Here is a 17,366-nt window from a genome sequence, read left to right as displayed (position 1 = left end):
TTTATTTATTTATTTTTGGCTGCGTTAGGTCTCTGTTGCTGCACACGGGCTTTCTAGTTGCAGCGAGCGGGGGCTCCTCTTTGTTGTGGTGCGTGGGCTTCTCATTGCAGTGGCTTCTCTCGTTGTGGAGCATGAGCTGTAGAGCATGGGCTCAGTAGTTGTGGCGCATGGGTTGCTCTGCGGCATGTGGGATCTTCCCGGACCAGGGCTCGAACCCGTGTCCCCTGCATTGGCACATGGATTCTTAACCACTGCACCACCAGGGAAGCCCCTAAAGAGAACTTTTAGTTTCATGGATACACCTGGTTTCTTTTCCCATTCCATTTCAGATACAATACCAGGCAGGCAGTGCATGGCTTCCTGTTTCTTCCTGCTTAAGCAATTTGATGATGTCTTGATTTACCTCAACTCATTTAAGGTCAGTGTAGAATTTTCTAGATGACTTTGTATACAAAATACTGTATATAGTATGTCACAGATAAGATACTTTTAGAGTATCTTTTACTACCACCCTTTTACTGTGGTGGTAGTAGTGGCATCAGCTAACTCCTTAAGATTATTTTTGTGTTTACCTGGTATGACTGATGTTTTTATATTTTATATGTTAATGCTCAGTGTGACCTGTTCTTGGGATGTTTTTCAGAGTTACTTCTATAATGATGACATCTTTAACTTTAATTATGCCCAAGCCAAAGCTGCAACTGGCAATACCAGTGAGGGTGAAGAGGTGGGTACCTGCTTTTGAAGGTGTTTGAATAATTCTATCTAAAAACATTGTTATCTTTTTCTCACTCAAATAAAAAGTTTAAGGATAAAGGATTATTAAAAGTTCTACTGTTCTTAGGTTACATTAAAAAGTACAATATAAATAGATATATAGATTTTATAACCACATTTGTGTTTTCCTTTTTTGGATAAATTTTATAAAAACATAACATACATGGAGAAAAGTATACAAATCAAAGTACACAGCTTGATGAATTTTTAAAGTGAACATACCCAAATAGTCAGTACCCAGATCATGAAATAGAATATTATCATAACCCTGGGAACGCACCCAGCTCCTTTTTGAGTCAATCTCTCCCCCACAAGGCTAACCACTATCTTGACTTCTAACTCCATAGGTTATCTGAATGATTCAAAATAATTCAATTGAATTATTTAATTCAATTTTGTTATTATTCAACAAATTACTCAACTCATTATTATTCAAATTCTAAGTATTTTCTAATTTCCATTATGTTTAGAAATGATCTTTTTATTATCTTTGATGGTGAGTTATTCTAAAACATGTTTCATGATTTTCAAGTGTGTATGTTATCCTTTCCAGGTTATTTTATTTTGATTTCTAACTTAATTGTATTGTGGTCATAGAGTGTGGTCTGTATAACACCAGTCCTTTAAAATCTGTTGAGACTTGCTTTATTGCCCAGTAGCGTGTGCAGTTGTTAATTATTCTGTTCAGATCTTCTGTATCCTCACTAACCTCATGTTACCTTGTGATATCAATAACTGAGAGAAGTGTTTTAAAATCAGCACAAAAATTGTCCTTTACTTTTCTCAGTGGCCTATATAGAATTTGGCCATTTATAATGCTCATTAATCTAAGGCAAGCTGCTATGGATATTTTTATTGTAAAAGCATCTTCATGTTTATTCCCTTTTTCCTCCTCTTACAGATTTTCCTTTTAATCCAAAGTGAGAAGATGAAAAACGACTACATTTACCTCAGTTGGTTAGCTCGGTGCTGTGAGTCTTGTTTTAAATGTTATAGAGGAATCCTTTTATTGAGTGTTTTCTAATTTTGTTTTGTAGAATGAGTAAACTCTGAGATTAAGTGTTGTTAATGCTACTCAGTAAGGATGGCCACGTACATGTGTTATATAAGTTTACCCTGTGATTAGTTCTACCATATGACATTGACCTAGCATGAACGGTCCTAAAAGATGCCAAGTTCTTCTTTTAGCCTATTAAAGCTTCCAGAGTCTGAGTTTACATTGTTTTTTGTTAAATGATATTGTTATGCTAATTTTACCTTTTCACTTTGGTGCAGGCCTGAAAAGTGATAAAATGTCAAAAACATAATTTGTGTGTACTATATAGCCTATCGTCTCTGTCTGTCTGTCTCTCTCTTGCTCCTTTTCTTTCACTTGGTTTTAAAATGTTCACTGAGTTTTTGAAGTCATGGGAAAATTTTAGCAATTAGATATTCTAAGTGAGGCTGGAACTGTGTGAGTGGGATTGAATGAATGATAGATGACTTTTCAGCAGATGTGCAAAGTAGGAACTACTGGAAGTCAACCCAATCTAAAAAGATATAACTATGTAAAGCCTAACTTAAGTATTTTAAGTATGGTAGAGTTCTGATGGGGAAACCAGCTTAATGCCAACACTGTAAGCTTTCCCATGTAAGAGCTGCTTACCATTACTTTGTATATTTGTAACATAGAACCAAATCCGTAGACTAGCAAGATGCAGAAGTGTATTTCTTGTACATTTAAAAAGCATAACTCTTTGTTTCTCTTTGTAGACATTATGAATAAGAAACCAAGACTAGCCTGGGAACTTTATCTCAAGATGGAAACCTCTGGCGAGTCCTTTAGCCTCTTACAGCTCATTGCTAATGACTGCTACAAGGTGCGTCTGAGTGAGACCTAAGGGGAAAGTGAAGATCAGTATCACGTTGCTGCATTGACTAAATATTGGGGAAAGTGTCCTAGAGATTAAATGGCTATAGGTGAGAGGATTCGCATAGTGATATCAGAAATGTCATCCCTTTTATGAATGAACTGAACTCAGAGATAGCATTTCAGGGTTTTATATGTACATAAAACATGTATACATATAAATGAAATATGAAATAATGTGTATGAAATAGTGGTTTAGAGAGGAGGTTTTAGACTTCTAAAGGCTGTGAATCTTTAGGTACCGTACAGATAGAGGTATTCATCTGATAATTGGAAGTTTGGTTCTGAAGCTCAAGAATGATGTCCTCTGACATCGAGAGACAGATCTGGAGAAATCATCACCGCTTCAATAGTAATTGAAGCCCTGAAAAAAGTGAGATTACCGATAAGGGAGTAAAGTAAGAAGAGTAAGAGAGTGGCAGACCAAACCTTTGGGAAAACCATGGTGTAAATAATAGACAGGAAAGACAAAGGAACCAGAAAGAAAAAGAGAGTAAAAAAGCAGTCAGATTTAGTAAAGGACGAACTGTGTGTGTGTGTGTGTGTGTGTGTGTGTGTGTAGGGAGTTGGAAAGGCAGGGAGGAGGGAGGAGTTTGGGACCCTATCCTATAGATTAAAAGCTTTTTAAAAAATTAGCCTCAAATTCTGGAAACTCCTATTTTGGGAATATTTCTTCCTGTCCAAAAGACAGGAAAACGTCAGGTAAAGAGAGTCTAGTATCAAATTAATCAATAATAGCTCATTTCAAAGTGAATCATTACATTATAAAGTGAATCACCATCAGTGGAAAAGGATTTAAAACATAGGAAACTTGAAAATGTTTAATAGAACTTGGTGGATGGCAGTGATATTGAGTTAGGGAAGGCAGAGGGAAAGAAACCACTAAAAGACAGGAATTTAGTTCAATTTTAGATGTATTAAATCTGAAGTGTGTTTGGGGCTCCCAGGTAGAGATATTACGTGTGTGAAATTATCAGGGTGAGCCTGGAGCTCAGGTATTCATGTGAGAGGCTTGGACTAGAGATGTAGCTTTAGAAGTTAACAGTAGTTAATGGTGGTGGTGGTAGTAGCAGTAGCAGTAGCAGTAGTAGCAGTGGAGTATGGGAGAGAATGAGATTAACCAGTGAACGGGGTGAGGAACCACATGGAACACCAGTATTTAAGGGATAGAAATAGAAAGAAGAGTCAGTGAAAGAGACAGAGGATGAAGATGAACAGAGGAAAAGAAAAGAACCAGGAGAGAGAAAAAAAAAGTGTTTTTCATTACTCTTTTTCTTGTTCCTATTTTATCAAATGCCAAGGAAGGAAAATGTCAAATCTGCAGCTAGATAGAATTGCAAGAGGCCTGAGAAAACACTGCTAGGTACAGAAGAGAATTAGATTAGGAAGCAGATTCAATGAGAATAACGTAGACCACAATCTTAAAAAAACTGATGTATGATTTCATATATATAACATTCTTGAAATGACAAAATTATAGAGATGTAGAAAAAATTGGTGATTGCCAGCGGTTAGGGATGGTCAGCTGGGAGGAGAGTACAGCTTTGTGGTGATGGAATAGATCTGTATCTTGATAGGGGTGGTGGTTACATGAACCTACACATTTGATTAAATGACAGAACTGTACATACACATTGTAGTGATGTCAGTTTCCTGGGTTTGATATTGTGATATTGTACTATAGTTGTATAAGCTATAATGGGGGAAATTGGTTGAAAGGACATGGGACCACTCTGTACTATCTTTGTGACTTCCTGTAAATTTATAATTATTTTAAAATAAAAAGGCTTTAAAAAATGAACCAACTAGACCTCTATCCAGCAATATAAATGAATTGTAAAAACATATACAAGACACAAAAGAATATTTACAGCTTTATTTCATATAGCTAACATACTAAGAGGCAACACTCAATTATATTGTCTAAAGATGTTTACATAGCTGATAAAACTATAAAGAAGGTCAAAGAACTGATGACCATAAAAGTCAGACTACTAGTTACTGAAAATAGGGAAAGAGAGGGTTGTGGTGTGGAAGTGACACACAGAGCTTCTGTTTTGCTGTCAATGTTTCATTTCTTGACCTGGGTGGTAGTTACACTTATATTGACATTATAGTCATTAAACTGTATATGTATGTTTCCCACACCATTTGGTGTGTTTCTTTACCAAAAAAAAAGATTTTTTAGGAGAACATAGGAAGAAGGATTAACCTTGAAAAGGAATAAGAACACTTCTTTCTGTGAGATATGCAGAAAAGAGGGAAGGAGTAATGAAGGTACAAGTATAATTCGAACTGAAGGAAGGAGAGTTGTGTCTTCCCTATGAAGTATAGAAAAAAGCTAAGCTAAGATGCAGTAGAGATCTTAAGGAAATTGGCAAAGGTGTAAAACAGCAGTTCACAGGAAAGGAAAGGTAACGAAACCACACTGAGTAAGGAGGATTGCCAAGCAATTTGAAGACTTCAGCAAACACTATACATTTATGATTGCCAAGCAATTTGAAGACTTCAGCAAACACTATACATTTATGATTGCCAATCAGGAAACCTCATCTAAGCAAAATTTAATGATAGCCAGCATACTCTAAAAGGCCAAGGAAATGTGTAGTATATTTGGGAAAGAAGTTTGTCAAAATGAATTAAATGTTTAAAAGACTTGCTGTTTAGAGTAGGAGTCAGTATACATCTGGGCATTCTGAGACTTTAGGGACAAGGTCAGGGAAAGACCATCCTCTTGGGTTGAATAGGATCAAATTAGCATAAAATGAATGATAGTAGTCATCTACAGAATGTATTGAGGAAACTTGAAAAATAACCAGTTCAAATCACAGTCATCAGAGTTTATCCTCAAGATTAGAATATAATTAGAAGAAACGACAAATATGTTGATTACAGTGTAACTTGACTATATGTAGAAGAAATGTTATATTGTTGAAAACTTAATGAAGGGAAGGGGGTTTAAATTGAACCCATGTACACAAACTGTGATTTTCCTTCTTGTTTTAATAAGGAATTGAAATTTATCTAATTTGCTAATTGCAAATGTTGTCATTACCCTTGCACTTGTTTTATGAAATTATGTTTCATGGTATCTTTACATTTAGTTTCATTCTGTGTGATCTTTTGACTACAAGTATTACCACAGTACTTTCTTTTATTCAGATGGGCCAGTTTTACTATTCAGCCAAAGCATTTGATGTCTTAGAGAGGCTGGATCCCAACCCTGAATATTGGGAAGGCAAGAGGGGTGCCTGTGTAGGCATATTCCAGATGATCTTAGCTGGGAGAGAACCCAAGTAAGTAGACAGACAATAGATACTACCTCTATGCATTTGCTGGTTCCTGGGGGATGAGAATTGCTTTCTTGGATCATGTCTTCTGAAAACTAAAAATTATTTTGATGAATAAAAGGTTAAGTTTTATATTTCTATCTGACCTTTTTCCTCCAGAATTTTTATTTTATAGAATCAGATCATTCTAAACTATGTATATTGGGGACATTGAGTATACTACAGCTCTCAAGTATAAGAGCAAGATATATATTCGGCTCCAAATGAATTGTCATTTTCATACAATGTCTTTTTTTTTTTTTTTTTTTTTAATTTTATTTATTTATTTTTGGCTGTGTTGGGTCTTCGTTTCTGTGCGAGGGCTTTCTCCAGTTGTGGCAAGCGGGGGCCACTCTTCATCACGGTGCGCGGGCCTCTCACTATCGCAGCCTCTCTTGTTGCGGAGCACAGGCTCCAGACGCGCAGGCTCAGTAATTGTGGCTCACGGCCCCAGTTGCTCCACGGCATGTGGGATCTTCCCGGACCAGGGCTTGAACCCGTGTCCCCCGCATTAGCAGGCAGATTCTCAACCACTGCGCCACCAGGGAAGCCCATACAATGTCTTTTTCAATCTCTTCTTCTCTTTTCTTTGCCTTTTGGCTTTTTTCTTGTGTCTCTTAGTTTAGTCCTCAAAGAATTAGAAATGGAGTGAGTGTAGTTAATAATTCCTTTTTTTCTTTTGCCTTCTCATATTCCAGGAAACACTGAGACATTAAGACTACATAAAATTAAGTGGCATGTAGCTCCATTTGTAATAAAAGTTAAACTGCTTAAAACTAAATTCAGTTTTCTGAAAATAATTTTGTGGAATGTATTTGTTACTGATGTATAAATAGAAGATATGACTTTTTTTTTTTTTTGGCCACTCCACGCAACTTGTGGCATCTTAGTTCCCCCAACCAGGGATTGAACCCGGGCCCCAGCAGTGAAAGTGCTAAGTCCCAACCACTGGACCATCAGGGGATTCCCATGACTATTTTATAAGTAAATAATCTATCAAAAATTACTTCCTGCCTTGTATCTACTTCCACTCCTAAATAAAAGTTGAAAAGAATTTGGGTAGTTGAAAGAAGATACTTGAGGGAAAACGTAGAAAATATGAGAGAACTCTTAGGGAAGAGGATCAATAGACAGTCATCTATAGATTTGATGAGGTAATAGGGAAGTTTTAGTCTGCATTACTTAAAACATGAGTTTAAATTTTAATTAAATTTAAATTACTTAAAATATAAATACTGACATTTGCCAAATCTTGGTCACTAACTTTCCTCTCTTCCATATTTATTAATATATTATTTTTCTTGAAGAAATAATCTATGCCTGGCTTTGTAAAATTTTACAGATATGGCAATGACACCCAGTTTGAGGTGATTACCACCTTAAACAAAGGAGAAATCTGGGGCTCAGACAAGTTAAGTCACTTGTTAGCACAGAGCTAGAATTTGAACCCAACTCTTTGAACCCAGCTCCTTGATAGACACTTTCTACTCTGTCATGCAGAATAAGCATAGAAATGGAAATATTTATGTCATATTAAGACAAAAAATACCATATATATAGATAGTAGAAGTAAGCAAGGAAAACTTGGATTGGTGAGAAGGATTTCACAGAATTTCCATTTTACTATGGCATCAAAAGAATAGAAGGCTAGGAAGTTTGTAATTGGTTTTTGAATACACCGTATACAGAAGGATATGAAGAACAGTCACAAGTTTATTTTACTTGTTAATTTGCATTCTTTATTGAAACACTTTGTCCTTTCAAATCTTTTCCTCAGAGAGACCCTTCGAGAAGTGCTCCATTTACTGAGAAGCACGGGTAACACCCAAGTAGAGTACATCATCCGGATCATGAAGAAATGGGCCAAAGAAAACAGAGTGCCTGTCTAAAATAGCTCCAGAGTCCTAAGGAACCAGTCACCACATTGACATGAAATTGGAAGTCATTTTCCGCAAGTTTATGTAAGATGCGGGGCTCTGTTTTGTTGACACTTCCTTCCTTGCTCTGCGAGCCTCAAGATCAGTGACTGGCTTGCTTAGACCGAGCCTCCTGGCTGAACTAAGAACCATAATTTGTGCTGCGGCTTCTGTACGACCCGACGAGCAATAAGACTTTGGGCTTGTCTGGTGCCTTTCTTCTAGAAATACTCAGCGTCCTCTTATGTGATTTACTGACTTCAAGGAGAATGGCGTAACTTTTTTTACATATTAGCATTCCATGGCATTTTCTCCAAGCTGCAATAACAAATGCCTTTAATGCTCAAAGGTCACCATCATTCTGTCATCTTAATTTTAGCCATCTATGTACATTGTCCTGTTTTACTGGGGAATACCATAAAAAGTTTAATAGTGCATCTCTGAATCTTGGGAGAGCAGAGGTTATAAATAGCTACATGATTCTAAGAATGGCAGTAAGATCCTTTATCAGACTGTCCAGTCATTAATAGATAATAGGCTTGTGGGGATTACTCTTTCAGTAGTTGAATTCTTTGATGATAATAACACAGTTGCAGTGGAGTAACCTGAATATTGCAGTTTTTTTAAAGGTGAGTACTATGAAAAAAATCTGTGTGGTACATTTGAAGATATTCAGGAAACAGTATACAAATCTCATCAGGCACTTCCCCATTGTAATTTAGGTAACATAACAGGTTAGGTTTTTTTCTTCATATATCCTGCTGAATAAACATCAATTTTTGAAAGTAGGGCTACAAAGATTATTTTATTTATTAATGTAATGTTAATAGAATATGGATCACGTAGAGCCCTTTGAGGGATTTCCTAATGGCTGGACTCTTTGTCCTAAGTCGTATCCTAGCCCAATGTTTCTGAGCTCTCGCAATATAAACCCATTATACAACTGAGCATTTTTAGGCTCACGACCTATTTTCAGAAGATAGACCTACATGTTTTATGTACCAGATTACCTTTGTTTCTATATTACGTAACTTTTTCCTGTTAGTTTAAGGTACCAGTGTTACAGGTATAGAAAGTGCAGAGCCATCCCTATCCAGCATGGGAACTGAAAGTCATAATTCCTTGAAGCACTAAAGAAGAATAGTGTCAGTTTTTCCACCTATACCCCCAGCATCCACTGTGGATGAAGAATTTATATAGAATGGAGATGGGAACATGGCAGGAGTCAGAGCAGCTAAGGAAAGAAGGTCTGTGATGGCAGAGAGCCTTTGCCTTCTGGACAGTTGCAAGGGGTTCTTCCAGCTCTGCTCAGGAAGATGACCAGTTTTCCAGTCTTTTATTTAGACCCAAATCTAATCAGTTCAGAGCACAAATCAAAATAAACTGACCTGAAAAACTGAATTTTAGAAAACAAAGATTATATCATTTTTCATATGCCAAAGCTTCTGTTCCTTATGTTGTTGTTTCTGTTTTTTCAATAATCGGTTCTCAGTATCTAAGTTACAAGGTGGGTCAGATCTGGACAGAACCTGCTATAATCTTTAGAATCCTTGTGATTCTTACTTACCTCACTTAAAATATTAGGAAACATAATAGTAGAAAAAGACACATGAAACTTTTCAGTGGTTCTTTGCAATGAAATTTGTCTTCCAGTTAATTGCTATTATTTTCAAATTTCCTATACTTGGAAAACTTTCCACTGATGGTGATTTACTTTTAAATGAGCTCTTGTTGAGCTTAACACTCTGGCTTCTCCCTGCCATTTTCCTGTCTTTTGGGGAAAAAAAGATATTCCAAAAAGAGCTATTCCCAGAATTTTAGATAAACTTTTTAAAAAGTTTTTAATCTGTAGAATTGAGACCAAAAAAAAAAAACAAACCAAAACCCATAAAGACTAGTGTAAGAGAGATACTATCCAATTCTGTTACTAAGGATAGCTACTTCTGAAACATCTTGGCGGGCCTCAAGATTGCAGAGTAGTGTTGCATGGAGACGGGGAGGTCCAGGCTTAGGATGTAGTGTAATGTGTGCAGTTCATAGCATCAGTGTACTCTTTTATAATCTGTAGCAGATATTACTTGCAAATGGAAAAAATTTTTTAAATTATTTTTGTACTTCAAAAGAATTATTATATTCCACTGTAACATATTCAAATTAAAGCTTATTATTTGGTTATTTATAGTATTCTGTTGAGTGTGAGTGTGGGCCCTGGGTGTGTCATGTGCCTTCTCTCCTTTCTTTCCTGACCCCAGAGTAAAGGGGGAGCACAAAGTTTTGGGCTCCACAAGTTATTCTTTTTGAGAGGAAAGTAGGTATCCCCTAAGAAGCCTTGTCCGCTAAGGCCTGTGGTTCCTGCTCAATCATATTAGGTCTGGCTCTTTACTGTGTTACAGCCCATTCCAGAAGTTGTTTGACCAGTGCATGGTATAACGCCTCACATGTAGAAAGCTCCCAAATACTTGTTGACTGTATAATTAAACATACAGTAACTGGTAGAGCAGGGGACTTGTGAGACCTGACCTCATGTATTCTGGTTCCCATCTAATTGTTGTTTTATGGTGTGCCAAGCATATCCTAGGCTCTAGGGATGCAAAGAGAAATAACGCACAGTCCTGATAGATAACCCAGTCTAACAGAAGTATACACAACTAAACACAGTAATGTGTGACTGTTTTCTCAATAGGAAGAAGCTATTGAGAGATAAACTAAGGCAATGGGAATGTTTGTATCCATATATATGGGACACCCTCTACCTCATTTTGGAGAAGCAACCAGAATGGATCCTGGAACTCAACAGCTAGCAAGATGTCCAGGCTTCTGCCATGTGTGTAGCACATGCAACATATATCCAAGTACACAGAAGCCAAAGGACTGTTTTCCTTCTTTTTTTTTTTTTTAAATTATTTAATTATTTATTTATTTATTTTTGGCTGTGTTGGGTCTTCGTTTCTGTGCGAGGGCTTTCTCTAGTTGCGGCAAGTGGGGACCACTCTTCATCGCGGTGCGCAGGCCTCTCGCTATCGCGGCCTCTCTTGTTGTGGAGCACAGGCTCCAGACGCGCAGGCTCAGTAGTTGTGGTTCACGGGCCTAGTTGCTCCGCGGCATGTGGGATCTTCCCAGACCAGGGCTCGAACCCGTGTGCCCTGCGTTGGCAGGCAGATTCTCAACCACTGTGCCACCAGGGAAGCCCCCACTGGTTTCCTTCTTTGTGGCTTGATACACTTAAAAAGTTGCAAGCAACTGGGCATTAAATCACAACAGTTATATTTACTTTCTAATGGCAAAATGAATTAGTGATTTACTAGTTCCTGTATTTATGACTTCCTCAATATGACTTAGGTAAAATAGTCATCTCTCTTCTTCATCCTATAAAATACTTCTCAGGTTTAAATGTATTTTATGATAACGTTCAAACAGTCTTCTATTCAGAGATGCTCTCAGAGAAGCAGAGCTAGAGACCTGATGATTGCCCATAACATACCTCAACTCTGGACTGCAGGAATATGTGAAGATATGAGACGCACACAATAGGTGAATACAATCAGCTGATGTGCGCGTATTGAATGTATAGTGTATAGACAAGTTTGCACTCTTTTGCATCAAAACCCTTTCTTTAAATACAGTCGAGATGCCAAGTACAATAGGGACTGTCCTGGTGGTCAGGGCAAAGGGAAGCAGATGCAGCAGGTCCACCACTCAGGCTGCCCCTCGAGGCAACACAGTTTACAAACCTCAGATATAGGGAAGAAGTACCGGGCTAGGTGAACATCAGGGAAGAGGACGGTGGGAAGCGCGGACGTGGGCATCCATACCGTAAACTACGGGTGCATTTGATCTCATTCAAGTCACCATGTTTTTGTATATTGATTCATGTATTCATGTATTTATTTGGTCAGTTACTTGTATTTCACTGTGTTCCAGAAACAGTTTGAGATGAGTTACCAAGTATATATACAACAAAACTTAACAGATAGGAGGAAGCCAAGAGTAAAGTTCATACACAAAAGTACATACCAGCATTACCAAAGATGGGCCAGAAATTCACTTGCAAGCTTCCCACCAACCAAAGCAAAGGGGGAAACACAACCAGATGGAAAATTCAGTCCATCTGTGTAAATGAACTGCCTTATGGGAAAAAAACAAACAAACTGTATTTTCAGGGATCTCTGATTGTTGGCAGGGTTCTGAATTAGGTTTCTGCACCATAACTTAGACATAACCAAATGCTTAATAAAAATTTCAAGGGAATCTTATTGCATCTCTAAGTATGTACAGGTCTTTCCTACTATGTACAGTTAAATAATTACACATGTCCTTCTATTTTTAATTTCCTCTGTATATATAAAATTATACTCTCCTTTGCCAGTTTTTAACTGAGGAGTAGCTATTAATATGGTGAAGCTGAGACATGTTATTCAAGTTTTTAAAATTACAGCTCATGTTAGGATGAAAATGTATATAACAGTGACCTAGAGACTAATTGCAAGGTACTGTAAAAGCAATGAAATTATGGGATAGAATAGCTTATACATTTACTGAGAAAATTCAACAGGGAAAAACATTGTAGAATAGGTCACATAGAAAAGGCTACATGGGGGAAGTGAATCTTAAATGAAACTTGGAGTATAGAATTAAACTATATAGAGAATAAGTCAACGATTATGTCAGATGAAGATAACATAAATGAAGCCTTGAGTAATATTTACAGATGTTTAATCTTAACTTTAATTGTTCCTATTTATCTACTTTCATTTGTTCTTTGAGAAACAGTATGGCCCTTTTTGTAAACTTGTAGTTTCATGCCATGACCCAGCAATTCCACTCTTCAGTATATGTTCAAGAGATACTCATATCCATGTATACCATGAGATATGGACTCTTGTCCATGTACACCAGAAGATATGTACAAGAATGATCCTCACAGCACTGTGCCCAGGGAAAACCTGGAAACAGCCCAAATACCCATTGACAGGAGAGTGGATAGACTGTGGTAAAGTCACGTGGAATGTTATACAAAATAAATGAACTACAGCCTCTTACAACAACACGAATGAAGCTTAGCAATATAGTGCTTACAGCAATAACTTTTTATAAGGTAAAGACAACTCAAATATAAATATGTAATCAAAAGAGAAGCAGAACAGGGAAGTCAAGATGGTGGTGACCAGGAATGGGGGAGGCAGGCTGGGGCCCAGGAGGCCACACAGAGAGGCACACCATCATCAAGGTTCTGTTTTCATGTTGGTGGTGAGCCACAGGAATTTATGCCTTAATAAAGATAAACTATAAATAAACATGCTGGGCCTTCCCTGGTGGTGCAGAGGTTAAGAATCCACCTGCCAATGCAAGGGACAGGGGTTCGAGCCCTGGTCCGGGAAGATCCCACATGCCGCGGAGCAACTAAGCCCATGCACCACAACTACTGAGCCTGCGCTCTAGAGCCTGCAAGCCACGACTACGGAGCCCACAAGCCACAACTAATGAAGCCCGCGTGCCTAGAGCCCGTGCTCCACAACAAGAGAAGCCACCGCCATGAGAAGCCCGCGCACCGCAACAAAGAGTAGCCCCCGCTCGCCACAACTAGAGAAAGCCCGTGTGCAGCAACGAAGACCCAATGCAGCCAAAAATAAATAAATTAAAATTTAAAATAAATAAACATGCTTTTAAAAATAAATTATAGTTAAATAAAAGAGGAACAATGATGAATATATGTTTTGAACTAAAAATTATGACCAACCCAATCCTGTGTACCTGAAGTAAAACAAAACAAAACATATAAATATATAACCAGAAGGAAATACTCCTAAATGTAAGCAATGATTGTCTTCAAATAGTGGAATTAGTTAACTGTACTTCATACTCTTATTTCCTTTTTGTATTTTCCAAATTTTCCACAATGAGTACATGTTACTTGTTTATCAGAAGACCACTGAAATAATTTTAAAATACTTTTTAAAACCAAAGAAGAAATCTTTTCACATCGAACAAAATTAATAATTTCTTCATATCATCTAACACCCAGTCCTTATTCAAATTTCCCCAATTGTCCCCAAAGTGGTTTGCTAGAATTAGGATCCAAACTAAGTCAAGCATTGCAAGTAGCTGTTATATCCACTACCCTTATTTTTTTAATAGACATCGCCTCCCTGCTTTTTTCCTAAGCCATTGATTTGGGAGAAACTTGGGTCATCTGCGTCGTAGAATGTCTCACATTCTGAGTTTGGTTAATTGCTTGCTCATAACACTGTAGTACTTGTTCCTATATCATTCATATGCCTTTAAACTGATAGATCTAAAGACTGATGTAGGTGGGTTTGTGTACTTCCTACTGTGTCATGTCAGGAGACTCATGGTGTCTGGCTCTCCCACTTTAGAAGAATTCTGTTCTTCTCATCAGTAGACTTGTATTACCAAAAAAAATTATAGTCAGTTATTATTATATTTTTAATTTCATCAGTAAGAAATTTGGGGAAATCTGTTTTCTCTCTTACCACTTAAAGAGCTACGTAATATTCTCAATTTGCCTCTTAACCTGCAGAGCCTAAAATATTTACTATCTGGTCCTTTACAGAGAGTTTGTTGACTCCTGCTCTAGAATATTGCATTACCTGCCTCAAGAGAAACTTTCATGCAAGGTGTGCTTGGAACACTTAAAGGAAAAGTAGTTGGGACTTCTCTGAGCTTCCATACTACACAACTGCACTTACATGAAGTATCCAAAGCAGTCAAGTTCATAGAAGCAGAAGGTAGAATGATGGTTACCAGGGGCTGGTGGGGCGGGGCGGGGGGGGTATTGTTTAATGGGTACAGAGTTTCAAGTTCTCCAAGATGAAAAAGTTCTGGAGTGTATATTACATATAAAAGTTGTTAAAAGAGTAAATCCTAAGAGTGCGCATCACAAGGAAAAGGTTTTTTTTTCTATTTCTTTAATTTTGTATCTATGTGAAATGATGGATGTTCACTAAATTTGTGGTCATCACTTCATGATGAAGTCAGGTCATTATGCTGTACACCTGAAACTTATACAGTGCTGTACATCAGTTACGTCTCAATAAAACTAGAATAAAAAATAAATAAAACATAAAAATGAAAACGTTCTGGAGATCTGTTCCAAAACAACGTGAAGACACTTACTACTGAACTGTACACTTAAAAATGATTAAGATGGTAAATGTTATGCAATGGTTTTTCTTTACCATTATAAAAAAAGTAAAGGGATGTAAAAAGATATGCCATACAAATACTAATCAAAAGCAAGCTGGAGTGGCTATGTTAGTAACCAAAGTAGACTTCAGAGGAAAGAGCCCAGGGAAACCACTGGAATCATTTGCCTTGTTTTTGAACTGACTGTTAATGTTGCTCCCAGTATCCTCAACTCTTCGAACAACTGTTCTTGCCAAAAGGCTAATTGATTTTCTTTGGATACATTTTTCATCCACTGCTACAAGCAAACACAATTAACTCTCCATTGGTAAATGGCTTTCCTTGCTTGGCTTACAAATGAACCACTCAGGAACTTACTTTGGTTGCAGCCTTGTTTTCATTTTTTATTTTTGTGAAGAAATTCTGCTGTGATGAAATATTTTAAATTTTCTAATGTTTTTGAAGTTTGCTTTCCTATGAGTTGGAAATACAGCAGTGACTGCTTAATCTGGTAATGTGACATACTGTGTTCTTTTAGCTCTGTTACAGTGTCATTACATCATAAGCATGAAGCTTTTTTTTTTTTTTAATATTTATTTATTTATTTGGCTGCACCGGGTCTTAGTTGCGGCACGTGGGATCTTCACTGAGGCCTGCAGTATCTTTTAGTTGCGGCATGCAGGATCTTTAGTTGTGGTATGTGGTATCTAGTTCCCTGACCCCGGATCAAACCCGGGCCCCCTGCATTGGGAGCACAGAGTCTTAGCCACTGGAGCACCAGGGAAGTCCCAAGCATGAAGCTTTGACATCTAATCTGACACAAAATAATTCATACTCCACTGTGCCTTAAAGGCTCTATTACCATGGGGTGAGGACTCATTGTTGGGGTTCCTTTAACTATCAAGTGTGTAGATCCTGATTGTATGTTAAAGGAAGGGGAAATAACCACCAGGCAGGTCTGCCGATCAGCGGACCCTCAGCGAGATGGACTTGGGCCAGGACTGCACTTACTACCTGGTCCCCCCACTCCAAAAGCAGGCCATGGTATTGGTAAGATGTTACAGAAAAACTCGAATGAACTTTTTGGCCAACCCAATACATGCTGGGTCTCTGTGTATCAATGTCAACTAGGACCTTGCGTCTCCCAGTCCTCAGAAGAGCTGGGTATTCCTCAGTGTGCTGTCATCTGAGTAAACGGCCATAGGTCCTTTGGGACAAGGACTGGGGAAATCGTGAAATATGTATTTATGTTTTTTATAGTTCTATAAGTTTTGGCAAATGTATACAGTCATGTAACAACATACATATGCTATATATATAGATCTATTAATACATATGATTTTTTTTGTATATAAAAAGCTATTTTTAAAAAAGAATCCCAGGTTTAAGTTCATGCTCACTCTCTATGGTCGCAACCACCATTTGGAAACTGGAATGAGACCTGGGCATCTGTCCAGCGTGTCAGTGGAACTAAAAAAGATAATTATAGGAACATTGGTGACAAAGAGAACTAAAGCTTCTGCTGGGGAAGGTGGGCACAGGTTGCACACAAACATTCAAAAATCAGATCGATAAGTAGCCTTGGACTTCTCAATAGCAACTCTGGAAGCTTTAAAACAATGTTGCAATGCCTTAAGAATTCTGAGGAAAAATTATTTCCAACTAGAAACTGTCATTCAAGTATGTAGTAGAACAAATATCTTTTCAGACATGTATTTAATTTCATAAAATTAGCTCCTGAACTTTGTGCTCCACCAAAAATATGGGAACAAACTAAGGAGAAAAGAAAACGTAGCATAAAAGAAAGGGGGCTCCACATTAAGAGAGGGGGTGGAGGGAATGCCCGCAGTACGAGTGGGGACGTATTTCAATGCAGCTCTGCTACAGTCTCAGAGATCAACCAATCCAGACAAGAGCAGCTCAGAAAGCTCCAGGATGGACTCACTGAAGGCTAAATTGAACACCTCATTTGTTAACATATTGAGAAGAGAGTTTGGGTGAGAGTTTGGAGATAAGCCTCTAGAAAACAAAGCAAATAATAAGGTGTGCAGGAAAGAAAAGTAATCATAACATACTTCACGGCTCAGCTGTAAAAAGAGTTTATACGGTCAGAAAACTGTAAGCACTGAACACTGATTCAACCAAAAATTGATCCAATAGTATGGGGAGGGGGTGTGCGGGTGAGAAGTGTCCATGTGCAGGGTATGTGTGAGAAAAAGCTAAATCATCATATTTCATTGCAAAATGATAAATGAAAAAAAACGAAAAAGTCTACAGTTTAGTTCTGAGAAG

General features: G+C 37.6%; 1 protein-coding gene across 3 annotated transcripts in view; it reads left to right on the top strand.

Moving 5' to 3' along the window:
- Positions 1–10,109, top strand: part of IFT56 (intraflagellar transport 56) — a 38,511-nt gene extending 28,402 nt beyond the window's left edge. For all 3 annotated transcript variants that reach the window (XM_007177076.2, XM_057550478.1, XM_057550477.1), the window contains 6 exons: positions 330–418; positions 644–727; positions 1,679–1,748; positions 2,530–2,636; positions 5,849–5,982; positions 7,793–10,109. In XM_007177076.2, the coding sequence (XP_007177138.1) occupies positions 330–418; positions 644–727; positions 1,679–1,748; positions 2,530–2,636; positions 5,849–5,982; positions 7,793–7,904 (596 nt within the window). In that variant the 3' untranslated portion in view covers positions 7,905–10,109. The remainder of the gene's footprint in view (positions 1–329; positions 419–643; positions 728–1,678; positions 1,749–2,529; positions 2,637–5,848; positions 5,983–7,792) is intronic.
- The last annotated feature ends 7,257 nt before the right edge of the window (positions 10,110–17,366 follow it).

Source organism: Balaenoptera acutorostrata, chromosome 7, assembly GCF_949987535.1.
Source record: "Balaenoptera acutorostrata chromosome 7, mBalAcu1.1, whole genome shotgun sequence".
Taxonomy (NCBI): Eukaryota; Metazoa; Chordata; class Mammalia; order Artiodactyla; family Balaenopteridae; genus Balaenoptera; species Balaenoptera acutorostrata.
Note: the sequence above shows the minus strand (reverse complement) of the source record. Positions and strands in the feature narration are given on the sequence as shown.